Source organism: Cyprinus carpio, chromosome B5 (genome assembly GCF_018340385.1).
Source record: "Cyprinus carpio isolate SPL01 chromosome B5, ASM1834038v1, whole genome shotgun sequence".
Lineage (NCBI taxonomy): Eukaryota > Metazoa > Chordata > Actinopteri > Cypriniformes > Cyprinidae > Cyprinus > Cyprinus carpio.
The window spans coordinates 6,044,782-6,072,518 of NC_056601.1; the positions used below are offsets into that span (position 1 = coordinate 6,044,782).

General features: G+C 37.0%; 1 protein-coding gene across 1 annotated transcript; it reads left to right on the plus strand.

The window, feature by feature from the left end:
* The first annotated feature begins 194 nt into the window (after positions 1 to 194).
* On the plus strand, positions 195 to 27,662 carry LOC109075060 (cell surface hyaluronidase). Its single transcript, XM_042723895.1, has 24 exons — positions 195 to 413; positions 3,243 to 3,594; positions 4,496 to 4,636; positions 5,256 to 5,823; positions 11,312 to 11,481; positions 11,579 to 11,767; positions 13,507 to 13,676; positions 14,202 to 14,414; positions 14,506 to 14,711; positions 15,787 to 15,856; positions 16,400 to 16,528; positions 17,145 to 17,233; positions 18,689 to 18,820; positions 18,936 to 18,971; positions 19,325 to 19,480; positions 19,591 to 19,768; positions 21,046 to 21,261; positions 21,765 to 21,976; positions 22,104 to 22,286; positions 24,237 to 24,465; positions 24,643 to 24,744; positions 25,300 to 25,445; positions 26,018 to 26,124; positions 26,233 to 27,662. Exons 2-24 carry the CDS (start codon positions 3,264 to 3,266, stop codon positions 26,439 to 26,441), a joined length of 4,182 nt encoding a protein of 1,393 aa, XP_042579829.1. The 5' UTR covers positions 195 to 413; positions 3,243 to 3,263; the 3' UTR covers positions 26,442 to 27,662.
* Positions 27,663 to 27,737: the final 75 nt, after the last annotated feature.

Below are 27,737 nucleotides of genomic sequence, written 5' to 3' on the forward strand. Positions count from 1 at the left end.
ATCACTTGACAAAAGTAATACTTTTCACACGACACAAGACCCTCTATGGGCTTCTTCAGCTGCTGATTGTACTGTATGCGTCGGCTTCACAATAAACTGAATTCATAGTTTCAAAAGCCGGTGAGCTCCGCCCACCAGAGAACTCCGTTCATGCTAATGGCTCTTCCACGCGTTTTTCTAAGACGCTCCCTCATCTTCAGTACACGCCTCTAATTTCACTTCCTCCGCGAGCCGCGCCTGGGACGGGGCTGGCTGACTTCAGCCAAGGAATGAAAACACCATGTAAAAGAAGATTAAAACACATTTAGTGCGGTCTCCCTGTCAAATAGTTGCCTGAGTTGCGTGCGGCTCTCTACGGTTGATAGAGAAAATAGCGGACGAGCCAAGCAAGTGACAGTGAAAAGAGATCGAAGGTAAGAGATCTTCACCCCTGTTTCCTTGTTGGGACCCCCAGTTTAGACCTCTACTGCAGGAAGGTCTTTCAACAGATTTTCAGTCGTGCATTATGCGTTTACGGCATCTTTTGTGAGATCCGAGTCATGACTGAAAGCAGGAATGAAGTTACGCATGCATCTGAAGTTGATGGAACTTTGTGGCATTGTGTAAACTTTAGAGGGGGCCGATGTAGCGAGCCAGTCTCGGTGCCAGCATGTTTCTATTCAAACAGTTCAGGCAGAACAAATCCATTTTTTTTTTTTTTTTTTTTTTTTTTTTTTCTCTGAGCGAAGCAATGCAATTGCTGCATTTAAATTTAAATATGGTCATTAAAAAATTAATAGTATTCTTATATATATATATATATATATATATATATATATATATATATATATATATATATATATATATATATATATATACAGTAAACCAGCCTAAGCTTGTTTGCCAGTCTCCCAACCTCAGACTTGGCTTTAAACACTTGTCAGCTGGTCACACTGGGAGAACAACTGGCTGGCTATCTAAACCAGCCAGGTCTGGAGACCATCTTAGTCTGGTTTTAACAAGGTTTTTGCATTCATCTGCATCTTCTGTTTCTGCATTTACAATGTAGGTCATCATAAGAAAGTAATTTTATTTTGGTAATTAAGTTTTCGTATCTATGAAAACTTTTCCTGAATAATCATCTGAGCATGTTTTAAAAGACTCCTATTTATTTATACTTTCACTAGTAGACTACACAACCTTTCTGGGTGACCACAGATGGCCTGTAAGTTTCTGTCCATAGGCTGGCTGCCATTGTCCACTCACCCCCTCAGACTAGGGAGATTCATTGCTCATCCCCCTTTAAAATGTGATTTCATTTGTTCAGGGGAGAAAAACTGTTTGAAAAGTGGGGGATGGGACACATTAAAGCACGGACCTGTATTGATTATATCCCAAAAGAAGGGGGGTGGTGAATGTCCTCCTCAGTTATAGTGATTTCTGTGCCCCTGCGTTTATGACTGAGGAGCTGCAGATGGCCAGATCAGGATCTGGTGATAGTGCGATCTTTGTGTTGATCAAAGCTACGATGAAATTAGTTTAATAGTGCAATAATAAATGAGCTACGGTTCAACAGATGTTGGGGTCAGTGTGGTTGTTCTAATCTACCCTAATGTTTAAAAGATTAGAAAAGTTTTTGTGATTGATTTTTGCCCTGAAGAATCTAACTTAAAGGGATACTCCACCCCAAAATGAAAATGTTGTCATTAATCACTTAACCCCATGTCGTTCCAAACCTGTAAAAGCTTCGTTCGTCTTCGGGAACACAATTTAAGATATTTTGGATGAAAACCGGGAGGCTTGTGACTGTCCCATAGACTGCCAAGTAAATAGTAGTGTCAAGGTCCAGAAAAGTATGAAAGACATCGTCAGAATACTCCATCTGCCATCAGTGATTCAACTGTAACTTTATGAAGCGTCAAGAATACTTTTTGTAAGCGAAGAAAACAAAAAATAATGACTTTATTCAAAGAGGAGACTGTTGACAAAGGAATTGTTGACTAAAGTTGTAATTTTTGTTTTCTTCGCTTGCATTAGTAACTGTTTGGTACAACTGAAGCCAAATTGTTTAGACTCTCTGTTTGACATTTTTAAGTCTCTTTGAATGTTAATTAAGGAATTTGGCCTGGGTGGTTATTGGTAAGCAAATATTTGTGTGACAGGCTTTTTTTCATGGGGGAGTCGTGGCCTAATGGTTAGAGAGTCGGACTCCCAATCGAAGGGTTGTGAGTTCGAGTCTCGGGCCGGCAGGAATTGTGGGTGGGGGGAGTGCATGTACAGTTCTCTCTCCACCTTCAATACCACGACTTAGGTGCCCTTGAGCAAGGCATCGAACCCCCAACTGCTCCCCGGGCGCCGCAGCATAAAATGGCTGCCCACTGCTCCGGGTGTGTGTTCACAGTGTGTGTGTGTGTTCACTGCTCTGTGTGTGTGCACTTCGGATGGGTTAAATGCAGAGCACTAATTCTGAGTATGGGTCACCATACTTGGCTGAATGTCACGTCACTTTCACTTTCACTTTTTTTTATATGGAGAGTTCTTTACAGGGCCCGTGCCTGTTGTTTTGTGGCATGAAGGGGCCACGGGTTGCACTGAGCACGACTGAGCACTTTTTTTCTTGTAATTGGTGCCATGTGTTTTGTAAATAACTTGAAAACGTGAAAACCCACAGAAAGCTTGCACTTCAAAGTATGTTGTCATGCCACTATGAAATTGAGACCCGATCGAAATTAAGTCGGAACAGTTTTATGCCAGCTTAGTTGGCCCACAATACTTTGAGCTTGATTCTTAATGCCTGTCAAGGTGGTGTAGTGTAGTTTTTGTAATATCAAATATATTTGTTCGTATTTTTTCAAAAACAAATTTTGCATACTCTCTCATTGAAAAGGTTGGTGTCTTTTTTATTTTTCAAAGAAGTCAATACTTTTATTTAGCTATGGTGCATTAAATCAATCAAAAGTAATAAATAAATTCCAATAAATTCTCTTCTTTTGAACTTCCTGTTCATCAAAGGTTTCTAGCATATTACAATGATTTCTGAAAGATAATGTGAAAGTGAAGACTGAAATGATGGCTGCCAAAAACATCTTAAAATATATTATAATAGAAAGCTGTTATTTGAAATTCTAATAATATTATAGTGTATTGTATTTTGATTAAATAAATGCAGCCTTGCTCCTTTCAAAAACATTAAATACAGACCCCAAACATTTAAATGATATCTTATCTTTTATGGTTTTCTCTCTTTTTTTTCTCTCTCACAGGACGTGGCAGACAGTTATACCATGCAGGTGAATGATGGCCCCAGCAGTCACCCCATTTTTGTGGCTCCTGTCAACGGAAATGCTCAGTGGTCGTCAGGATATGTTCCAGGCAGGATTGTTCCAGTTCGTTCTCCACCCCCAGCCAAGTCTCCTCCACCACCCCCACTGAAGCCCCCGGTCCCGCCCCCTGCACGACCTTCGGTTTTTAATCTCTCAGGAGATGAGAGCAGAAGAGAACATGCCCAAAACCAGCAGAGGAAGAACACTTATATTTGTGTTGGCGTCTTCTTCTGTGTTTTCCTAGTGATTCTCATAGTCGTCCTCAGTCTTGCCTCTAAAGATGTGTTGGATGGTAAGACACGATCACCTTGAATGTGTGAGAAACACACTGTCATTAAAAGGTTTAGAGTCAGTAAGACATTTTTCATGTTTTTTTTAGGCTTTAAACAAGTCTCGTATGCTCAACAACGCTGCATTTGTTTCATCAAAAATACTGTAAAAACAGTATATTGTGAAATATTATTACAGTTTAACTGTTTTCTATTTTAATATATTTTAAATCTAAATTATAAATTAATTCCTGCAATATCAAAGCTGAATTTTCAACAGTCATTACTCCAGTTGTCATTATCACACAATCCTTCAAAAAAACAAAAAATCATTCTAATATGCTGATTTAGTTGCTAAAGAACAATATTGAAAATATTTGTGCTGCTTAATATTTTGTTGAAATGGTGATACATTGTTTTTTGCAGAATAGATGTAAAAAAGAAAAAAGAAGGGAAAAAAAGCAGCATTAATAAAAAAATGTGTAACATTTTGAGCTGTATAAAGATGTCTAACATGGATGAGTTTTTGCTGAAATTTCAAGAATGGTATCAGTAAAAGTGTGTGGAAAACTACAGGCCACTCACTAACTTGCACTGACGGTCATAGTTTCTTGCTAAATTAATTTATGGAATTATATGATATTTTATAATAAAATTTGTAATGGAAAATGTTTGTTTGATGTAAAGAAAACTTTACATTTAATGTTTATTATTACTAAAATATAATTTCTAGCAAAGCAAATATTAAAATACAATAATAAATATTTTGATCAATGTTTTGTGGTGGGAAAAGTAAAAATTTGAACTACTGGCTTAGCATAATAGAAAAGAAAACGTTATCATTGATCCTTATTGTCAATATCAAAACTGTACTCAATCATCTTGTACTCAGACTCTGAAATGCCCTGCTACATCTTTTTGTAGATAACTGCCCTCATCACAACCCTGTGCTGCGCTCCTGGAAACCTGGCCATGATCTTAAAAAGGTGGTGGTGGTACGCAGTGGTGAGCATTATCGCCTAGATTCATCTGCCACCCTGTACTCTATCACTATCCAGGCTGGAGGTAAGAGCATTTGAGGAATGTGTAAAAAATACCTTTGCAAAACACTGTGGCTTGTTAATTCTTGTACATTTCTGTATTACGCTAGTCAACAAGTAATACATTTAAAATACATGTATTTCATATTACTAAGTATAGTTCAAAGCTATTAACATATGTACCGACATTTTGCTCAAGACTTACTGATATAAAAATTATAATTAAAATTTATTTGGAATACTACTTGTGCACAAAGTACATTTCTTAATATTAAGCCTAAAATGTGTTTTAATGCCACTATTGATACAAGATATTTAAAGTGTACCTGAAGTATACTTGCAATAGTTCCACTTTAGCACAATCAGATATACTTCAGTATATCTTTGGTTGGACTTCAGCACCACTTCTGCACAATAAGTACAAAATTAGTTGTTCCAATTCAGCAGAATTTAAGTATATTAAAAGAACTATTGCAGGCTATTTTTTATTAGGTATTTAAATATGTAAATGTATTTGTGGTATTCTTAGCATAAAATAAATGCATTTCAAATACATTTTAGTATATTTATTTTTATATTATTCTTGAACATTTATTTGGGTTTTAGGTATCATCTTTGTGCTGATGTCATTAATTTTATTATAGGCTCAGTTGTGTTTGCCGATGATAAAAAAGGCTCCAAAAACATCACATTACGAACACGCCACATTTTGATAGAAGATGGTGGTGCTCTCCATATCGGTGCTCCAAAATGCCGATATCGGTCCCTGGCTACCATCACCTTGGTCGGCAGATCAGATGAAACCGCCGTGACTGAGGTTCCTGGGATGGGACACAAGTTTTTGGGTGTGAATGCCGGAGGAACTCTCGAGCTCCATGGGTCAGAGAGACTGTCCTGGACCTTCCTCACTCGCACTGTACCTGCTTCAGGTTTGGCTACCGGTGACCACGGCTTCCAGAAGAACTTCAGCCGCGGAATTAACCTGCGGGTGGTTGATCAGGACACGGCGGAGGTGGTGTGTAACGAGCGTTTCGACACGCACGATTCTCGGAATGACAGTAAGAGGCTTAGTCAGCTGCTGAAGTCTCTACCTGCAGGACGCATTGTTGCACTGGCCACTGGAGATTCTGCAGTTAAGAGCTTGCTGGAGGAGACCAAAAGAACAATCCAGGATCTTCTAGGCAGCAACCATGTCATTAATCTCAAATACAGGTGAATAAAGCTTCCCTACTGAAAAAAAAAAAAACATTTAAAACCAGCTAAAGCTGGTTTGCTAGTCTCACAGTTTGGTCAGGCTGGTCTCCTGGCTGGTTTAAGAGAGGTTTTGAGCACTTTTCGTCTGTTAGGTTAGGTTGGGAGACCAGCTTAAACCATTTTTTTTAAACCAGGGACAGGGATGTAGGGATGCCATAAACTCTGTGAGAGATTTCCTATAAATGTGCTTCAAACGTCATTGAATCTCTGGAGAGTGGAAGCAGGAAAGAAGCTTTTTTAAATCTAATGTGTTTTAGCTTTGATAATGATGAGCACAGCTTTGAAGTTGGTGTGGTTAGGAACAGCAAGTGTCCTGTTGTTCCATAAACCATATCCTAAATTCAGACTCACCCAGCTATTGAATCCCAAAGGCGGCGTGTATTGTGCAGACATTATTAGTTTTATTCATGCAGTCATGCAGTCTGTTTGGATGGTGGCTGCACACTTAAATATGCAGGATTGTCTTTGCATTACATAATTTAAAAAAAAAAAAATGTGGCATGCACTTTCTGGTCTTGAGACCAAAAATAGCTCAAAAAGTTAGTTCTGAGGAAGGGATGTCTCTTGGTTTCATATTCAATGTTATTTTTGGATTGAATTTAATGTTGTCTAATGCAGTTGCATTCAGACATTTTAAAGTGTGACTTAGGTGTCCAAAACACTCTAAATACACTTCAGGGCCACTGTACATCCAGCACATTAATATAAACGAAAAATTTAAAGCAAATATAGAAGTGCTTAGTTATTCAGTTGGCATGTTGACTTTTGCCCCTGTATGTATGAGCAGTCGAATGTAAGCCAACTGTTTGTAGCTAATAGTCCTTAGCACTCTTGGGCTTAACCTAACTGGTTGGTTGTTTCACAGAAATGTATCTATAGAAGACACCCAGTGTTTGACATGGCAGTATTCTGAAGGAAACCCCGGTGAAAGGTTAAACAGTCATATTTCCAGGATTTGTTTGAGAAGTGCTGACGTGTGTATCTGTCTATATCTCAATGCAAGGATTTTTAAAGAGCTCAAAGCCAGAAGAACCAGGTGTGGAGTCTCTTCTAGTTACATTGCAGAGTATAGATTTTCAGTGAGGGATGTAGTTTACTACCGTGCAACTAAATTATAGTGCAACTGCCATTTAGTTTTTTTTTTAGGGGTTTATTGTGAAATATAGAATTTTTTTAAGGTATAATGCTTTGTAGTTTCTGTGTAACATTCTCTTACTACTTCAAGAAATGTGGAAAATAATATGCATGCTTATTTTAATGTTTAAGCTACAGACTGCGTCTCTAGACACATTAGTTTGGTCAAAGGTCTTGGGCATGAAAACTCATTTTTCTGTGTTCTGTTACATAACTAGAACTCCAAGGCAAAGAAAAAGTGTGTCATATGAGGAAATATTATCTGTCTGCTGACTACTGACTTTGTGCCATTGCTGTTATGTGGTTTTCAGTGAATCTGTTGGGGCAGGATTTGGTTAGTAGTAAGTGTGACAGAAAAACCAACTTAAATGTACTCATTTGGAGACTTCAGTTTGACACATTGCGCGTACAGAAACCCTTTCCTTTACCCTTGCTTTCCAGCCGTTACCATTCAAACTCACCACATCTCTGATGAAAACATGCAAACTTGGCAGCTCCCTTTCACAATCTGGCACAATCTAACTAAAAACTTGCGCAACATAAACCAGCCTGTCCAAGTCTAACCCCCTGCTCCCCATAGGTACTCATGAGGGGGTGCATTGGAGCTCACATTTTTTTGGTATAAATTAATTGATAAGCCTGTTATTGGATAGTGATAAATCTAACATATGGGCACTGCCAATCTCAGACTAACTAGGAGGTAAATTGCTAAGAGTTGAGGTATGAAAGAAAGTTGCTTATTGTAAAGTTTGTTTGTGTTGTTAAGAGAGCACTTAACCTCATTGCTCAGGGAGGATTGTCTCAGTGGAAAGAGGTGTATGTTTGGGTACAAAACATGTGTTAATTGAGGGGCAAGGGGACCTCCAGAGGTTGCAAGAGGGTCAGTGGAAAATTTCTGTGCAAAAAAGTGTAAAACAATAAGTATAATAAAAAAAACAATGCAAATTTTATACAAATTAAAGTTCTAAATCTATTCTAATAGTGTATAAACTATTAATTTAATACAAATATTTTTTATAATTTTGGTTATAATAGAAATAAGGCCATGACTTAATTTTGCAAGTTCTTAAAGGGGTCATATGATGTTGCTAAAAATAACATTATTTTGTGTATTTGGTGTAATGAAATGTGTTTATGCGGTTTAAGGTTCAAAAAACATTATTTTCCACATACTGTACATTATTCTTTCTCCTCTATGCCCCACCTTTCTGAAACACGTCGTTTTTTACAAAGCTCATTGTTCTGGAAAGCGAGATGTGCTCTGATTGGCCAGCTCTCCAGTGTGTTGTGATTGGCCGAATGCCTCAAGCGTGTGACGGAAATGTTACACCCCTTACTATACTGTGATGTGTGTCCCGGTCAGAACACCGGCGCCACAAGACAAAAACAATAAAACCCATTACAAACGAGCCATTTGTTGAATCCAGTGGGGACATAATCACGGATTATAATGACTTATACTGTGTTTTGCATTTGTCTGCATTTGTGATCGGAGAAACTCACATTTGAATCATCAGTGGCAAATCCTTTAAATAAGTAAACGTACTTACGTTTACTTATTTAAGTCAGAACAGCTGGCATTGTAGGCTTCTCTCCCAGGATCAGGAAACCGTCCTCCATAAAATGTGCTGCACACATCTGAATATTTGGGTTGAATTGTTCTGGAACAATACAACTGTAAATACAACTTAACCACTGATTTCTAGTTGTGTTCTCTTTTGGAAGGCCAAACAAAGTATTTTCGCTTTCACAATGAAACAGCGTCTCCATGACATGCCGCCGGCGGCAATAGTGAGAATAAAAGTTACAGCTTCTTTCTTTGTGTTAACATTTGGGCAGCATTATGCAAATCTTCCCACATCGTGATGTAGACACGTAAAATGTTGTGTTTAAACTAGCTGTTTTAGGAGTGCGTGGACGAGTCTTAACTTTTATAAAGGATATCTAGTTGGGTTTGAGACTTTAGTCTTTGCAACTTTACAGATATTCTTTATGCACCAAGAGCTTGTAACACTGCAAAGAGAAAGGAAAACTTGAAATCGCATGATATGACAATTTAATTTAACAAGATGTTGTCTTTGTTATAGCATTTTTAGTGTATTTCTCACACTGTAAAAATTGGCCATTTTTCATTAGAGTAGATTTTAGATTTTTTTTATTTTGCAAAAAGGATTCCTTTTGCAAGGTGATCATCATATTTAGGCATATCAAACGAGTTAAATGACAAAAGGATTTCAGAGTCACTGATAAGATCCCTGGTGTGTCTGTATCTGTGTTGAAGAAAGAGTTTGTTTTGTTATTGTGGAAAATGGTTTATTCCCACAAATTTCATGCAGGTTTTGACATCATAGAATCATGGAAATGATTGCTGCCTGTTTTTTAACTTTGGAAAAACATTCCATGATTGTTAAACAAAGACTTTTAAGTTTTAGTGCCACACAAAAAATATGGAAGTACTATTGTTTCAAATGTTCAAGGTGTTAATGTGCAGGAAATATTGTCACAATTCTTCTTTAATGATTTTAGACATTCTTCTCCCCTTTGAGGGTAGGGAATTGCCAGGAACGAGATGGAAAGACAGGAAAGATTCCTGTGTTAGTAAGGCATAATAGTTATTCTGAGAGATGAGTTAATATTGTTGCATTTTTTGCTGATAGATGATGAAATGATGAGATATAAAATTTTTATATGTTTTTTTTTTGTGGATATTATAGATCTCACATCTCAGAGGATATTTTGGTCTTATTGGTCTCAAATGTGGGTAGTTAGTCACTCTGTTTATCCACAAAGATTTTATTAACTTGTTGTAAACTGCAGTGAACCACACTTCTTAATGGGCGAAAGTTCAATGAGACACTATTTTCCAAACCTCTGGAGGGTTTCATGTTTGAGGCTTGGCCTTTTGAGCTCATATGCGTCAGTATAACAAATAGCATTTCTGACCTAGTTGCTGTGAAGAAGTAACTGCAGTTTCATCATGGTGGAAGTATTAATGCTACTACAGAAGCTGACACCAGTAGCTCCAGGGCCTGTTGAGCCATAATAGTTTTATTTTTGGGGTATTCTTTACCCCCCCTTTCCCCCCCACTCATTTTAGTTCCATCCTTTCCAAAGCTGAATTAAACAATATAAGGAGGGAGGAAGTAGGATTGGACATATCCAGTGGGGGAATCATTTATGAATTAATTAGGTAAAAAAGGTCAAGAAATTTATTATCCTTCTTTTTTTCATTTTTTAAAGGGATAGTTTACATATTCTTTCATTAGTTATCACTCTCTTGTCATTTCAATCCCACATGACATCTGGAGACCACAAAAAGACATGTTCAGTAGTGTGTTCACACTCCTCTTGTCAATCCAAATCCAAGTGAATGGTGACATGGGGTTGTTGAGCATCAAAAATGACAGAAAGCATCATTAAAGTGGTCCAAATGCATATTAGCCTATATTAATGCATATTCAGAGTCGTCTTAAGTAATATGACAGCTTTATGTGAGAAACAGACTGAAATTTAAGGATAGTTCATCCAAAACTGAAAAATCTTCAAAAAGGAAAAATACTAATTTTGGTGTTATTTCAAATCTGTATGACTTTGTTCTGTGGAACATAAAAAAAAAAAATATTTAGAAGATTATTCCATTGTATGGACCAAAAACACCAAGGCATTTGTCAGAATACATTTATTTGTGCTTTGCAGAAGAAATAAAGTCATTCTGGTTTGGAACGACAAGAGGATGTAAATGATGACAGAATTTTCATTTCTCTTTAAATTGAATCATACAGTAATGATATTGAGGATGAGTAAATGAAATTTTTTCGAATCCTTGAACATTATGAATATTCAGATGGTGTTCTTTCATAAAAGCAATGACTTTCTTCAAACAATTCACATTTTGGTTTATATTATCATCATAGACTGATGACAGAAATTCAATTGCCTTCAGTTGAGTGACAACTGCTCTTTTCACTGTACTAATGGGCTGACTAGAAAAATAATAGGAAGGAAGGACTCAATTAGCCATTCTCATTCATCCTTGACAGTGTTTGGCTTTTTCACCCAAGAGTTTTGGCTGCTCTTCCATTAAATGATGTGCAATAACTGATTATCACTTCCACATGGAAGTGCATTGACAAGTCTTAATGGAGAAGCCATTTATCCTAATTTGGATTTTAAATGTTGTAGTCATTGAAGTGATTGATTTTAGCCAGTTTATATGCTAAAAATACACCATTCCTCCAACTCTGCATCACGTTTTCTCTTGAATGTTTTTGTCCATTTTTTAAATAGCTCTATCTCTCTATCTCTATTTTAGGCAGGCATGGGCCTTGGTCTCAGTAATTGGTGGAGGAAATGGTTCTTGCACGGAAGACGTACGCGAACATGAGAACCATGACACAGGTGGCAAGGCGCTGGCCCGCCGAGATTTTGTCACTGTGGATGGTGTTGGTTTCACTGTTACTGCTTACAGCGAGTGGAAAAATGGTATGTCTTTGACAGCATAGAGTAAAATCTACAATACAAGAATGTATTAAAAGATTACCCTTTTAAAACCTACAATGGTTTTTGTTCTACTATAAAGGTTACCCGACAACAGGCTTCCAGGTGGATGCAGTTGATAAAGTGGTTCTGAACCTGATGGATGACGTTAGCAGCTGGAAACCAGGCGATCGGATTGTGGTGGCCAGCACTGATTACTCCATGCATCAGGCAGAGGAATTCACCCTGCTCCCATGTCCCCACTGTAACAGGAAACAGGTTCGAATTCAAGGTGAGGTAAACAGCATGCATTTCCCCTGGTTTCTTGTGGTGACACAGTGTATCTGTCCGGAATCTTGCTGTGAATCTGTATACAGCCGAGCTCAAGTAATGACTGTGTCCTTGTGTTTGAGGCAGGAAAAGGGTGAGGACTGTTTACCAGAATCACATAAACAAACTGTCATTTCTGACCAGAAGCCAGCAGAGGCCATATAGATAATGTGCTCCACCCTGTTAAAACATTTTCAGTAATTGCTTTCCAGTGCTAATGTCCCAGCTGGTCTTTATTAAGGATAGGAATTTGGACACTTAAAGGGTTAGCTCACCCAAAAATTAAAATTCTGTAATTAATTACTAACCCTCATGTCATTCCAAATCCGTAAGACCTTTGTTTATCTTCAGAACACAAATAAAGATATTTTTGATGAAATCCGAGATCTTTCTGACCCTCCATAGACAGCAACAGAACTACCACTCTTAAGTCCCTGAAATTTAGTGAGGACATCAATACAATAGTCCATGTGACATCAGTGGTACAACTGTAATGTTATGAAGCTACGAGAATACTTTTCGTGCACAAAGAAAAGAATCACTTTGTTTATAAGCAGAGGAATGCACACACATGCATCATGGTACACTTGTGAATGTGCATTGAAGACTGACACAGAGGAGAAGAAATTGTTGAATAAAAGTCATGATTTTTGTTTTCTTTGCGCACAAAAAGTATTCTCGTAGCTTCATAACATTATGGTTGAACCACTGATGTCACATGGACTATTTTAATGATGTCCTTACTACCTTTCTGTGCCTTGAACGTGGTAGTTGCATTGCTGTCTATGCAGGGTCAGAAAGCTCTCAGATTTCATCAAAAATGTCTTAATTTGTGTTCTGAAGATGAACAAAGGTTTTACAAGTTTGGAACGACATGAGGGTGAATAATTAATAATGGAATTTTCATTTTTGGGTACACTGTCCCTTTAAGTCAAACAAATGTTTGAACGTTATTTGTGTGGATACTTTTTGTTTTTTTCAGTGTTTCTTAATAATAGAAACCTTTTGTAACATTTTAAATGTCTTTACTGTCACTTATGATCAATTTAATGCATTGTTTCTGAATAAAAGCCTTAATTTCTTTCCAAAAAAACCCCAAAAACAAACAAACTTACTGACCCCAAACTTTTAAATGGTATATTATATTTTTAAAATAAATGTCACTTGAGTTGATATTGTAGTATAATGCTAAAACATTCATGCATTATTAAGTATCCAGATAGTTTATGGGGTGTATTGTGTATGTATTACAATATATTCATTATTCCCAGCACATATGTTAATTCCTTGGAGAATTGGAAATGTCTTCAGTATATGGCCTTTATTAAAAGGATGTAGTTTAAATGTCACCGTGTGCATTGCGTCCTGTTGGCAAAGCTTTTGCCAGGCCTTTTCCCTCCGGAAGGATACTGTGTGCACTCTGGGTGTGCGTAAAGGGCAGTCTGAATGTGTGGACATGTTGCTTTCCTTCCTGGATCCATTATTTATTTAATTTTTTTTACTTTTCTTTTTAAGTTTATCCACTCATTTTTTCCAGTTCTTCCTATTTCATCTAATTAATTGATAAAAATCTTTAAACAGAAATCGCATTTTGTTTTATTGGAGTTGGTTTCATTATTTAAGGTAAATCTTTCATATTTTGTAAGTCTGTCATCAGTCATTGAGCTTTATGGTGTGTGTTTATGTGTTGGAATTTTTCAGGAAAGCCTCAGTTCACCCATGTGGGAGAGATACTGGACGGTGTGGACATGCGTGCAGAGGTGGCTCTCCTCTCAAGGAATATCCTCATTCATGGAGAAATGGAAAACTCCTGCTACGGAAAAAATTGGTGCCAGTACTTCAGCTATGACACCTTCGGGGGACACATCAAGGTCTGTTTGAAACTCTGTGTGTGTGTGGTTGTGTGTTTATTTAACACTAAGCTGTCTGGTGCTGTCATGTGGAGAAATCACTGGCTGTTGTATGTTGGGGTTTGCACCAGATAACTGAGTACAGTTTTTTTTTTTTTTTTTTGAATGGAAAAAACTGAAAGCATAATCTTATTATTGTGTTATTTTTGGCAGCAGAATGAAAAACCACAACACAAGTAGCGCTTATACGACTTACTAATTTTTTCACTAGTAGACTAGTTGACGGTTCAATGTTTACATCATGTAAATTACCAAACATATATTATGCAGCAGTCTTTACTGTTTCTGGCAAGATCAGCGCTGTGCTAATATAGAGTGTGTTAGTGGAGAAAATGTCAGAATTATTTGTTTAATTTTTAAAAAAATATTTTTTTATGTACATTTGTTTCATTATATTTGATTATATTTATGATTAGAATTAATATTTTTAACAGTTTTGTATAATTAACAATGGATATTATTTGTTGTGTTTTTGATCTTGTTTAGATTTTGGGGAACTTCTCGTCGGTCCACTTGTCTCAGGTGGAGCTGAAACACATGGGTCAGCAGCAGAAGAAGGGTAGATACCCTGTGAACTTTCATAGGTGTGGAGATGTGGACCAGCGCGGGGGATACAGTGACCCAACATATTTAAACTCCCTCTCCATCCATCACTCCTTCTCCCGATGCGTTGGCATACATGCCACTAACGGCCTGCTGGTGAGAGAAATATATACATCTTTATAATAATGTATTTCTTTACATTGATCTTTTCATTTTGATTTACCACAATGTCTTTCTTTTATTATAGGTTAGGGACACAGTTGGCTATGTTACGCTTGGACATTGTTTTTTCCTGGAGGACGGGATTGAACAAAGGAACATATTTTTCCATAACCTTGGCTTGTTGACCAGGCCAGGGACCATTCTCCCTACCGACCGCAACGATAGCATGTGCACAGAAATTACAGGCAGGGTTCACAAAGGATATGTACCATTGCCTGCTAACGAGTGCAAGTAAGACACCATAAACTCTCACATATTTATTTAATATTGCTGGATAGACCTGTAACTTAAACTAAGGCCAGTATTCACTATGCTTGAAGCCTCTCAGCTTGAAATTGTGCATTCTGTTATCTGAAAGTCTCCTGATGCTTGTTCTGCTCTGGGAGACTGACCTTGACAGTGTGACCTGCTGTATTGTTTGGTCAAATAACAGGAGAAAGAACAGAGCTTTCATTTCCTGAGGCTCAGCGATAGTCTTTTTCTCTTATCCGGGCAATAAAACACCCAGCATTCCAGGCAGAGGATAGCTGAGGAGGTGCTGTTTTCAAAAGGATAACAAATGTTTTGGGAGTGTGTGTGTGTATAGAGCTGTAGATGTTCAGGATGAAGATAGATGATGGAATATGTTTCAGAGTTGTAGATCTGATCAAACAGTGAGGTAGGCTGTGGGTCAGGTTAGTAAACGTATGCACTTTTGTGCCAGGGTTATTACAGTCTTTTTTTTAAATTTAGGTTCCCTTGCTTTTTTTTTAATTAGTTTTCCTTTATCTTTGTTGGTTTTATTTTTGTTTTTTTACCTAAATAATTTTAGAATGTTAGTGCTGCCCAACATATTTTATATATTTTGTAATCTATATTAAAGACTAAGACTAAAGACTAAAAATAATTTATGGCTATTTTTATTTAGTTTTGGGTAAAATAAAAAAGAAAGATAAAATATAAGATTTATTTCATGCCAATTTATTGTAGTTTGGTTTCAGTTTCTCAGTATTTAATTATTTAACAAATATATTTATTAGTATTTATGCTAAGTTTTACTTAAGTTTTTGTTTGCAAGATTGTTTTACTTAAGTTTTTGTTTGCAAGATTATTTTCACATGCTGTATTTCAGAATAAAAAACCCTGTGTGTTCTTCACTAACCACCTGCAATCCAGGCTAACCAAACACTAAATGCATTTAAATACTGCATAGTACAATATGAGTAATATTGACTGTGATGTGTTATGTACATACATATACACAACATGCTTTAATGTATTTTAAGATCACACATTTACATGACCTTGTCTGACCTGTGTATTCTAGGGCAGTATCTACATTTTGGATTGCACACCCCAATAATCATTTGATCAGTAACTCAGCAGCTGGATCACAGGTATGCACAATCCTTGACATAGCCTAGCTAAATGATTCATTTTCACTGTGATCTGTAACGGTTAGGAAAATGTTTGTTTGCAGCATTTTCACAGTATATTATCATAAACTGATTATTCTGTGACTTTCTCTGATTGAATTTGAGCTCTTTGAAATGATGCCCACAGCTCTGTGATATTGATGAGAACATCAAGGGGGTTATGTAATCACAGAGAGCATCTCCTCATTCCATTCCTTTATTAAAGATGCATTTGCCAATATAAATCTCTTTGGTCTGGTGGTATTGTCGTGCTTTGTTTGAGGTTTTGTATATAAAAGGATGTACCCTCCGCCCTTTTTATTAAAAGAAGACTTCAGCGGACCATGCTAAGAAAGTCTCAATCTTCTTTCTGTGATAGAAAACAGGACTCAAGAATAAATATTATTCACCACACTTTCCACTAGTACAAAATAGGGCATTTGTACCTTCAGAAAATACTGAGGAGATGTACCATATTTATGAAAATACCTGGTACATGAATTTCCCCTTGTTTTTTTCTCTCAGGATGCAGGAATTTGGTACGTTTTCCACAATTCTTCTACAGGTGATTCTCATGGACTGATTCCAGAGACTAAAGCTGAGCTCACGCCTCTGGGCATCTTCTTTAACAACCGTGTTCATTCCAACTTTAAGGTAATCGAATACCTCATCTATGTATGTAATGCCAAATTCACAAACCAGTGGGCAAGACTTTCAAATAAAAATAACAATGCTTCAGGATAATTAGACTTTATGATTTATAAATGCATTCTGAATCTGTTTTTGTAAATTATCTTCAGGTGATTTATCAAACAATATCAAGGCTAATGCTATTTCTCCATCTTCATTTAATACCCAGCTCCCTGTGACTCATAATAGTGCAGTTCATAAATCATTTGGGATTTGTAACATTTTATTAAATGTGGCTGCAGGAAAGACTCATGCAATCAATTACGAGTTCAGGTTTTTATTGCACATACACAAGGCATCTTCGTTCTTTCTCTGAAATGCCTCATTGTTCAAGGTCCCGCACAATGTGCTTGTGTGACGCTGTGCTCACACATACGTTTTCCTATACAATAGTTCTCTGTTATCCGCTTGTTTATGTTGGCCTGCTCGAGCTGTGCGCTTAGTATCGTGAAACGTGACTGTCCAGGTGCAGAGAAACTACAGGCTACACTTTCACTGGCACTGTATCACTCACATGATACTAGACACTGAACATACAATTTCGAAGTGAAGAGTGATTGCTTCTTTCATCCTGTGTCAGGCTGGCCTCTTTATTGATAGAAAAGTCAAGAGCACCAACGCCACTGCAACAGACCCACGTGAATACCTCTGTCTGGACAACAGCGCTAGGTGAGTGAACATGGTGAGCATTTCTTTGCATCCAGGGTCAGTTGATTCAGCTTATAAAGAAAACACGTCTGCCCAGATAGAGTTTCTGCACTAGTCAGAGGGATTCAGTATATCTGGAGTTCTCTTCTTAAGAAGAATTTGTGTGGAAGTCGTGGCCTAGTGGTTAGAGAGTTTGACTCCTAACCCTAAGGTTGTGGGTTCGAGTCTCGGGACGGCAATACCACGAATGAGGCGCCGCAGCATAAATGGCTGCCCACTGCACCGGGTGTGTGTTCACTGCTGTGTGTGAGTTCACGGTGTGTGTGTGCACTTTGTCACAGCTTTTAAAATATTTCCCATTGTTTTAAGTGGTGGTTCTTAATTTATAGTCACGATAAAACAAAGTAGTGACAGATCATTTCTGTAGACTGTACTTTTCACTGGAAGATCCGGTTATGATATTTTGATTTAAAGATGTACATAGATAAATAGTTCACAATAAGATCTATATATAATATAATTTAAGGCCAACTTTAATATAAATCAGCATACATTAAAAGGAGTATAATAAACACTAATACTGTGAATGCATAAATATATATATATTCATATTACAGTGGCAAACTAACAAACATATAGAAATCAACTCACAATTCTAGCATTAAAGGGATAGTTCACCCAAAAATGAAAATTTTGTCATTTACTCACCCTCATGTCGTTCCAAACCTGTGTAAGTTTCTTTCTTATGTTGAACACAAAAGCAGGTATTTTGAAGAATGTTTGTAATCAAACAGTTGATGATCCCCATTGACTTCCATAGTATTTCTTTCACTTCTATGAAACCAACAACTGTTTGATTACAAACATTCTTCAAAATACCTGCTTTTGTGATCAACATAAGAAAGAAACTTATACAGGTTTGGAACAACATGAGAGTGAGTAAATGATGACAGAATTTTCATTTTGCGGTGAACTATTCCTTTAAAGGTGCTGTTTGTAGGATTGACACAGAGTAGTTGAACTAAGTATTGTAGTCCAAATTCAAAATATTGGAGAGGGTTTTTTTCACCCAGCCCCTCCTCCTCAGACTTGACGCACACGTAAATTGTCAGATTGACGACACCAACAGAAACGAGAGCACTTGACAATGAATGAAATGGAATACGCTGTGTTTTCTGCCAACTGGCAACCCAGGTGCCGAAATACAATTGGGTAAACTGGCAGTGGGCGGGTTTCAGAAACCAAAACACAGACAGACATTCCGTCCCGGAACACACATTTTCAAAGTAGAATAACTGACTGTAGCATTGTTTTTCAGATAAACAAGTATGTTAACTTAGCATGTTTCTTAAATATCTGCAAACATAGTCAAAAACGTACATACAGCACATTTAACACTGTTGCTCGGGCAAGCAGCACTTACATTTTCCTCTAAAGGAAAGATTGCATTTCTCATTGGTGACATTTCTTTCTCAGGTTCAGGCCTCATGAGAACTCTGCTCCAAGCAGGCCACGGGTGGCCGCACTCATCGACACTCTCATCTCCTTTAAAAACAACGATCTGGGGGCCTGGATCCGCGGAGGTGACATCATCATACGAAACTCAGGGTAGGGGGCAAAACCTCTTAGTTGTAAACCTCTTAAAAAGCTCAGCACTTAAGAGAAGCTCATTGCATCAATAAAATATAGCAATCTTCTGATTATTGTTTTGTTTTCCTGATAGATTTGCAGACAATGGTGTAGGACTGTCATTTGCAAGGTATCGTGTCATTTTTTTTGTTTTTTTTTGTTAGAGCTGCCAATTAGCTACTTTATGATCTAATTAATCGCATATGTGAAATGCATTAAACGTTTTACAGTGACAATAATAGTGTTTATATGTGAGTGCATGTCTATATGAGGAAATGTTCTTGCTGTATGTGTGGCTGGCTGCAGGCATAGTAATTTAAAGGAACATTTTGTAATTTTTTATTTTGCTAAAACAGTCACAGTCGGATTGGCAAATGTGTGCAAGTGTGTGAATTTGTCTGGGTTAGTGTTTTAGATCAACCACCTAAGGCAAGCAGTTAATGAATCAGTGTTTCCCTCCCCTCCTCCTCTTTCTCACTGCAGTGATGGAAGCTACCCTAAAGATGAGGGCTCCAGTCAGGAGGTCTCTCAGTCTCTGTTTGTTGGTGAGAGCAGAAATCGTGGCACCAACGGGGGGCAAAATAAATACTGGGGAATTGGTGGAGTAGACGGAAAGATGCGAACTCTACCAAGAAACAAGTACGTGAGAGAAGAAATAAAGGGAGATTAGTATTAATAAACTTTTGTCTGGTTTCGTGAAATACAAATTCATTGTTTAATTGGAATGCTGTTTGCGCTGTTCTTGCCAGGACGTTTCCTATCCGAGGTTTTCAGATAAATGATGGTCCAGTGAGAATCTTAAACAGCACATTTCGTGCCTTCAGTCCCACGACCGAGCGCTTCACCATGGCTGTGGGATTCAGCCTGAAAAACATCTGGCAGCTGACACCCAGAAATAACCTGTCGTCTCTCGCCTTCCAGCCTAGTGTGAGTGCACATACACATTTAGGACCTGGACACTGTTCAAATGCTCACTGACACTACTATACTTTGACTGCTAACCCACTTAACAAACAAACAAACAAACATAAAAGTTACTCAGTTTAACTGCTTCTGTGATGAGATATTCAGTACTACAGAATAAAAACATTTTTGTTTATTTTTATTTTATTTGAGTATATTATTTCAGTCATGTTTATTACTCACTAATTTTATTTTAGATTTTTTTTTTTTACATATATAATTTAATTTCCCTTGTTGTAGCAACCATTGTCATTTAGTTTTTACTCTATATATTTTCAGAGCTTATAGTTTCTGTTTATTTATTAAATGATTTTATGTTGATTTTAGTTACGTGATTTTGGGACTGCCCAAGTTTATTACCATTAAATCAAACAAAAACCATAAAAAATAAAATAAAATAAATGTTACTTGATTAAAGTAAAATACATTAAAACAACTTGCCATAATGAACTAAAACCTAAATAAAATGAATACGAACTATATACAACTTTGACTAAAATTAAAATAAAAATGAAAAATTTAAAAACAAATACTAATTCAAAATATTAGTAACTTGGTGGTACTAAAAAAACCACTGTTGATAATTTTTGAGTTTTGTTGTATTTCAAAAACAAATTTGTCATTTTATATTTTGTTTTAATTATTTTTTGCAGTTTTTTTAATTATAAATATAGAGATTACAGGGTAAGAAAGAGAATAAGTGTAATCAGAAAATGGACAGAATCGAAGCTATGTTTCCTAAAAAAAAAAAGGTTTTGACATTTTTACCTATAATTATTTTTTATGACGATTAGGTTTTTTTTTTGTCAGAGTCAACTATAGACTAATTACAGGGACTGGCCCCCTGGGGCAACCTGAACATAATCACATTACTAAAAGGTCATAGAGACCATTTCTTTAGAAACCCAGATCTCCCAGTCTGTCTAGTCTATAATAAGGGTTATTTATCTTAAGTGTTACTAATGCTTGTACTTATTGCTTGTTTCTCACTGTGAGAGACGACACATCTGGTTGTTCTCTGTTGATTGATCACCATCTGCTCTGGTGCAGAGCAATTAAATAGTAAGACCCTGTTCTGGCAGCTGGTATTTAGCATGCTAAAAAAGAGCCCTTGGAAAGATCTTTAAATGTGGTTATATTTTGCTTCACTTGTGTCTATATGGTACCACATTAATTCTACGTCTGTCCGGTTGTTTTTATTAACATTTATCATGACCAGTGATCCCCTTTTAATCATCCAGGTGACTCTAAGAGCATTTTTTGGCCGACCAGGCGAGTGGTTTGAACAGAATGATCTGGACGGTGATAAAAATTCCATCTTTCATGACTTGGATGGTTCGATCAGCAGTTACACAGATACGTATGTGGCAAGGGCTGACAACTTCCTGATCCGCCACCCACAATGTGTGGATGTTCCTCATTGGAATGGGGTTGTGTGCAGTGGCAAGTACTCTCAGGTAAAGAAATAGGTGTCTCATTACACCATTGTTCAAAAGCTGTGGTCTGTAAAAAAAATTGTCTCAACAAGAATGCATTTATGTAATGATAAAATATAGTAAAAAAGCTTTCTTTTTTTTTTCATTTAGTTTATAGCCAAACCTGAATTTTCAGCAGCTATTTCTTCAGTCTTTAGTGTCACATGATCCTTCAGAATTTATTCTAATATGCTGGTTTGCTGCTCAAGAAATATTTATTAATATTGCTTTTGAAAACAGGTGTGCTGCTTCATAATTTTGTTTTGATGAGTAGAAAGCTCAAAAGAACAGCATATAGATTAGTATTGTAAATAGATTGTGTTTTTATTTTTTTTAACAATTTAATGCTTCCTTGCTGAATAAGAGTATTAATTTTATTGAAAAAAATAAAATAAAAATCTTACTGACCCCAAACTGTTGAACAGTATTGTATATCTTCTTGACTGTTTTTACGTTTTAAACAATGTTACTTATGTTCTCCATAGGTGTATATACAGACGCAGGGTGCATCTAATCTGAGCCTGTCTATCAGTAGAGATGAATACCCTGATAAGCCGATGGTTCTCAGAGGCATCAGAAGCCAGACAGCTCCTTCTCAGCAGTACCAACCTGTACTGATGATGGGCAAGAGCTACACGGTGCACTGGAATGGACCTGCACCCAGAGAAACAGTCCTGTCACTGATTAATTTTGACCAGTAAGTTAAAAAGGAGGAATGTGATACCCCCCCATATCTGAAACAGAACATTAGTTGCTAAACTATAATATATTGTCGTAGTAATTGCTCATGCCTGATGTGATTATTGACTGTGTTGCTCCTGTAGGGGTGATTGGGCTCTTCTCGGCTTCTGCTACCCCAATGAAACAGTCTTCCAGATCACATCAGACATCTACAACAAGCAGAACAACACCTTCGATGGCATAGAGGACTATGGCCCTGTATCATCCATTTCAGACCTAGAGAAACGACAGCAGGGGAGGAAGTACTTTTTCGACAAATCTGTTGGGTAGGAAAAAATGTATTTGAAATGTTAAGAAGCCTTTATCAACATATTGATTTCACAAAAATGCTGTAGGAATCAAATAAGGGCTATGCATTTGATTGAATTTTGATTAGTTTTAAAGGTATTAATATCCCTTTTAATAGAATGTTAAAATTCTAAAACATAAAACACTAAAAACGAAGGCCCTGTTTACACTAGTGCGTTTTCGTTTTAAAACGGCGTTTTAGAATGAAAACGATCCTGGTCTACACTGGCGTTTTAGATTTTTTTTATAAATGGTATGAGTGGGAGAAAGTGAAAAGTGAACGCATGTCACTTGACCATTAATGCATGTAAACCATAGATATGTATAGGTAGATGCTTCATTATTTAGATGGCGGATGCTTCTACATGCTTGGAGCGGTCGGATGGGGACTCTGCCTATACATATCTATGGGTACAACTATGAGCATGATGTTATTGTTTACACGGTCATCAAGGATACGCAGAACCAATGTGGACAGCCATGCCATAATTTTCAAAAGTCTCCAGTTTGGTCCATTTACGCTGAAAATGCAACCCCAGAGTTTTCAAACTAAAAGGGGGTCTGCAGCTTTTTCAAATGTCTCCATTTTTCGAGGGTCGAAAACATCAGAGTAGTGTAAATGACAGGCGCAACCGTAGCAGAAGTTGTGTGTTTTAAAATGAAAACGCATTAGTGTAAACATAGCCTAAAATCTGTAGTTTTAAATGGTCCAAGGGAATTTAGACATCACAGCTTTATAATATAAAGTGTTCATTTTCAGATCGGCTAAAGATTTAAGTGTTTATTAATCATTAGGTGAGTGTAACATGATCCTTCGTAAATCATTCTAATATGCTGATTTGTTGCTTAAGAAACATTTCTTATTATCACGCCATTGAATGAGACAATGTTGTTCTGTCAGGCTCATCCTGATGCTCAAACAATCAGAGCAATGTTTTGATAGTGACACAGAGCCACATTGTTAACACTTTTCGTTGGAATTGACCCATGAATGGCTTAGTTATATTTGTCTCTACGAGTTAATTCTCTTACATATCACCTTTAATTTGATGTATACTCGTATTTTAGTTTTCAGAAAAGAGGACAGTGGGGGCAGGATGCAGATGGGTTGTTGTGTTTGAGGGAGGTTAAAGTAGCCCCCAAAAGTAGCGAAATGAACATATCCCATATCAAAACTGAAAACATGTCTTTTCTATAACTAAAATACATAGGGTCTATTTTACAGTCACCGTTTTGCAGATTGATTTTAAACACAGCTAAAAGGCTTCCTACCAGTGGTCATCCTTCACAAAACTTAACATCTACAACAGTTTTATTATTGGTAGAATGCAAAATGTTTCAGTTGAAGCATTTCAATCAAATTTAATTTATGCAATAATTCAAACCTTCAACCCACGGTAGAAAATTAATCTGCCGCAACAGTTTAAAATGAACCCAATTCTGTGGAAAAAAAATGCATATTTGGCAACTCTGCATCCAAAGTGATTTAAATACTCCGAATATTGATAGCGGCTCCCAGATGCGCAAAAATAATATTTAACATTAGAATGTTTGCGGGAGCAGGCGGTGATGGTCAGAAATTGGGAGTGGGTTTAAGAAAACAGTCCTGTGCTGGGCTTTAATACAAAAATGCACACAATGAATGGCAACTGTAGAAAGCAAAAGCTGAATTCCGGACATTTTGGGTGATTTAGAAATCCCGACCGGATTTTTTTGGTCCAGGTCCAAAAAGAGGACATGTCCAGGGAAAAGAGGACGTATGGTTACCCTAATGTATAGCATTTTGTTTGCTAATTTTCTCACAATGCCTCTGGGTTTTACTTGTGTTGTCCTACTTCTCTTTAAATTATATGGTCAAATCCAGATAAATTATTGTTTACAGTGCAGCCTGATCAGTCTGAGACAGTAAGCCTGTGTTTAACCTCCAGTTTGTTATGGCTGTACGCACGAGCTTGGAACAGACGAGATGGCCATAGCTACTGCTCCACCGCAGGCTGTGAGAGAGTGAAGATCATCGCCACCATACGTGCCAACCAAAAGACTCAGACCTGCAACTGCACCGCCAATGCCTACCCCAAATACAGAAAGCCTGCCAGCAACATAGTGCCTATGCCAAAGCCGAACACAGAGCCCTGCAGAGCCTGTGGGGCCTCACAGGTAAGTACGGTCCAAACTCCATATGAACGGGCAGGACAGGCTTTGAACTATGTGCTAGATAGACAGAGTGTCCATCTGCCGTCCTGTCCGAGAGCCTTACCTTGCGTTTTCTGGGTAATTGTATCTGTGAGCCATTAAGCTGTCAACCCTGAGTGACTTTTATTTTCCTCCCTGTAGTTTTTCTTCTCCAGTGATCCATGGAACAGCTACCTCCAAACCCAGATCAAATCCCTCAGTGTTAAAGAAGAACAGAGTAATGACACACAAGCCTTTATCACTGTGAGTGTGATCATTCAGAGCATTCATGTATTCTTGGGAAAATCAATGTTAGAAAAGAATAAATGTTTAGATTTATTTCCCTTTTTTAAGTATTTTGAGACTGCCAAAGTTAGTGTTAACTATTATATTTCAAATCACTTTTAATTAGTAAAACAAATTTTCCAAGGATGTCTAATGTTATCACTCGTATTACGTTTATTTTCATGTTTACTGATAACTTTCTCAATTGACTGTTTTTAAAAACTAAAATTAATTTGTGGCCATTTCTACTTTTGTTTTCAGTCATAATGTATTTTACTTTTCGTTTCAGTTTTTTTTATTTTTTTTATCATGTTTTATATGATGATAAAGCTGATTTGAATAAGTGCTTTTGGCCAATTTTGCTGTGATGCTGGGGAGAGGTTGCCGCTTTTAATTTACAAAGAATAGAGGAAAGAAAATTAGAATATGTATTAATCTTCATTTATCTTGCTTTTGTGGTGCATGCAGAAATTAATGCTGTTAACATTTAGAAATTGTTTACGGGACCTGTTTTCTCTTTTTCCTGTCTTATAGGTGAATGCAGAGAGGTTTGACCTCAACCAGTCAGGGTTCCTCATAGTTACTGTGGATGCATGCTCTGGAAAAGTTACAAAGAGCTCATTGTTTACGACGCTGGACACTAAAATGGAACAGTATTTTAAATCTGAAATTATGAAGAGGTGAGGGGTGAAAATTTTGGTTTGGGGTTTTAAACTGTTTGTCTAGAGGTTGGGAAAAGTTGGCACTGCAATAGTTGTCTGGTTGAGAGGTGGCCTAAAGTGTTTATTGAGGTAACTGGTGATGAGTGTAAGGATTTGTGCAGTGCCAATTTTATTTAGTATATACACTACTGTTCATAAGTTTGGGCTCAGTAAGTAAATGCAGCCCTGGTGAGGATAAGAGACTTAAAAGATTAACATTAAAAGATTTATCAACCCCAAACTTTAGAACAGTATTGCATTTTCACAATTTTATTTTAATAGCCCTTTTATTTTTAAAGGGGTCATGAACTGCTTGTTTATTATTTTCTGTACTGTTCTCTAGGGTCAACTTATAATGTTATCAAGATTCGCCATAATTAACAACTAATAGGGTATTTTCTGTTCTGAAAATTACAGAATGTTTTTATAGCACAGTGACCTCTTATGTCAAAAGATCAGGGGAGTTTTGATTTTTCTCAGTTCATGACCCCTTTAAGGTAAGTGATTTCCATATTTCACTGTTTAGACTAAATCAGGTTGGTTCTGTGTAGGTCGATAGTTCTTCTTGCAACAAGAGGTCAGCCTGCTGGCATTGCTGGTGCTGCACAATTTCTGGTCCCTTTGGGATTTGCTAAAACACCAGATCTCCAGAAGAAAGGTAAGGTATTTCTAAAACAAACAAACAAAAAAAAAACTGCTGTCAGGATCTGTCTTTCCTTGATGAGGATCACTCTGTTTGCTGATTCCTATGAATGTCTTTTTATAGACTCCATTGCTTTCTTTGGGTTCCTCGGCCAGGGAGGTCCTTCACCACAGCCATGGTCTGCTCTGTTGGCCTCCCAAGATACCAAGGTGCTGGGATTACAGGAAAGGTTCATTCCCCTGGCCCTAGAGGAATACTCTTGTCCACCACAAAAAGACCCTCCCACACGGATGGATCTTGAACTCCTGAGAAAATCTCTTAGCCAAAAGTGAGCCTTTACTAGATGTGAACAAACAACACAACCAGCAAATGAATGTGAACTTGTGAACGTAATTTATTTCGGCAAAGGAAAGCGCTAGTGGACTTTGAACAAGTATTTTGTTAAGCGAGTGAATGTATTTGTTTGTTTGTTTTTGTCCTGCGTGGTTGCATTTTGTCATAAATGTTCCAGCACAAAGTGATGCACTTTTTTCAATACTCACCAAACAACTTTATTTCAAACTGGATAACAAAAGGATGGGACAAGCTAGCAGTTCCGTACCAACTGTGCAGAAGTACAGCACAACACAATTGGTTATTTGGTGGCCTCTTTTCCTTCTCCAACCATCTGCAGGTGTAAATGACTCTCAGACTTTCCTTTTCTGTTATTTATTCCTCTTGATTTAATGGGACGTGTCATTATTCAGTTGCGTCATTTTGGGTTTCACTGCTGCTGGCACATCAATGACTATAGTTTCACTGTTACGTATTTGACAGTATTCATGTTTCATTTCAACACGAACATTATCTACAGCTAAATTATTTTGCAAAAAACATTGTTTACTGTTATGTACGTGTATGTGGGAAAAGGTGTTTAACCAGTGAAATTTTGTTCATTATCGGGTCTGTTGCCATTCAGCGCACCAAAGATTTGTATGACGGATATTAACAGAATGGTTAAACTTAAAATTAAACATCCTGTTATCATTTATTCACTTTCATGTTTTTCCAAACCTGTATTTCTGTATAAAGACTGAAAGCGAATGGTGACTGAGCCTGTGATCTAATTTCATTTTTTGTTAAAAAGACATATTGGTTTGGAACAACATGAGTAAAAAAGACAAAACTTTAATTTTGTGTGAACTGTCCCTTTAAGATAATGTCCTTTATCTGCCTTTATAGTGCCATCACTTCATTTGAGAGACAACATCCCATATGAAATGTATTGTCATTATTGTGATTGAAATGGAAGCCTGAATTGCCTATACGTGACGATTTGGGTTGAATTAGTTAGGCTACTTGTTAATCACTGTCTGAAACAGAGATGAGTTTTGTAAAGTGTTTCTTAAAGGTGCAAAAAGTTTTTCCTCAGTATATAGGTGTTATATCCTCCAGAATTTTTTCATTTGTAAAATGCTCTCTTTTTAAATAGTTATGCTTTCGTGCTGTAATTCGATGTTCTGATTCAGATACAATATTACCAAGCTTATAAAACAAAAATGCGTATTTGTAAATCATGTGTTGGCTTTTGTATTCGTGACATTGAAAGTGAGGCACAAGCTACTTGGAGGTAATTCTGTGACCACTAG

Coding starts and splice junctions, on each gene's coding strand:
- LOC109075060 (XM_042723895.1), top strand. CDS start 3,264: ATGCAGGTGAATGATGGCCCCAGCAGTCACCCCATTTTTGTGGCTCCT. Junction 21,262..21,764: donor GCAGTGGCAAGTACTCTCAG/GTAAAGAAATAG, acceptor TGTTCTCCATAG/GTGTATATACAGACGCAGGG. Junction 24,745..25,299: donor ACACACAAGCCTTTATCACT/GTGAGTGTGATC, acceptor CCTGTCTTATAG/GTGAATGCAGAGAGGTTTGA.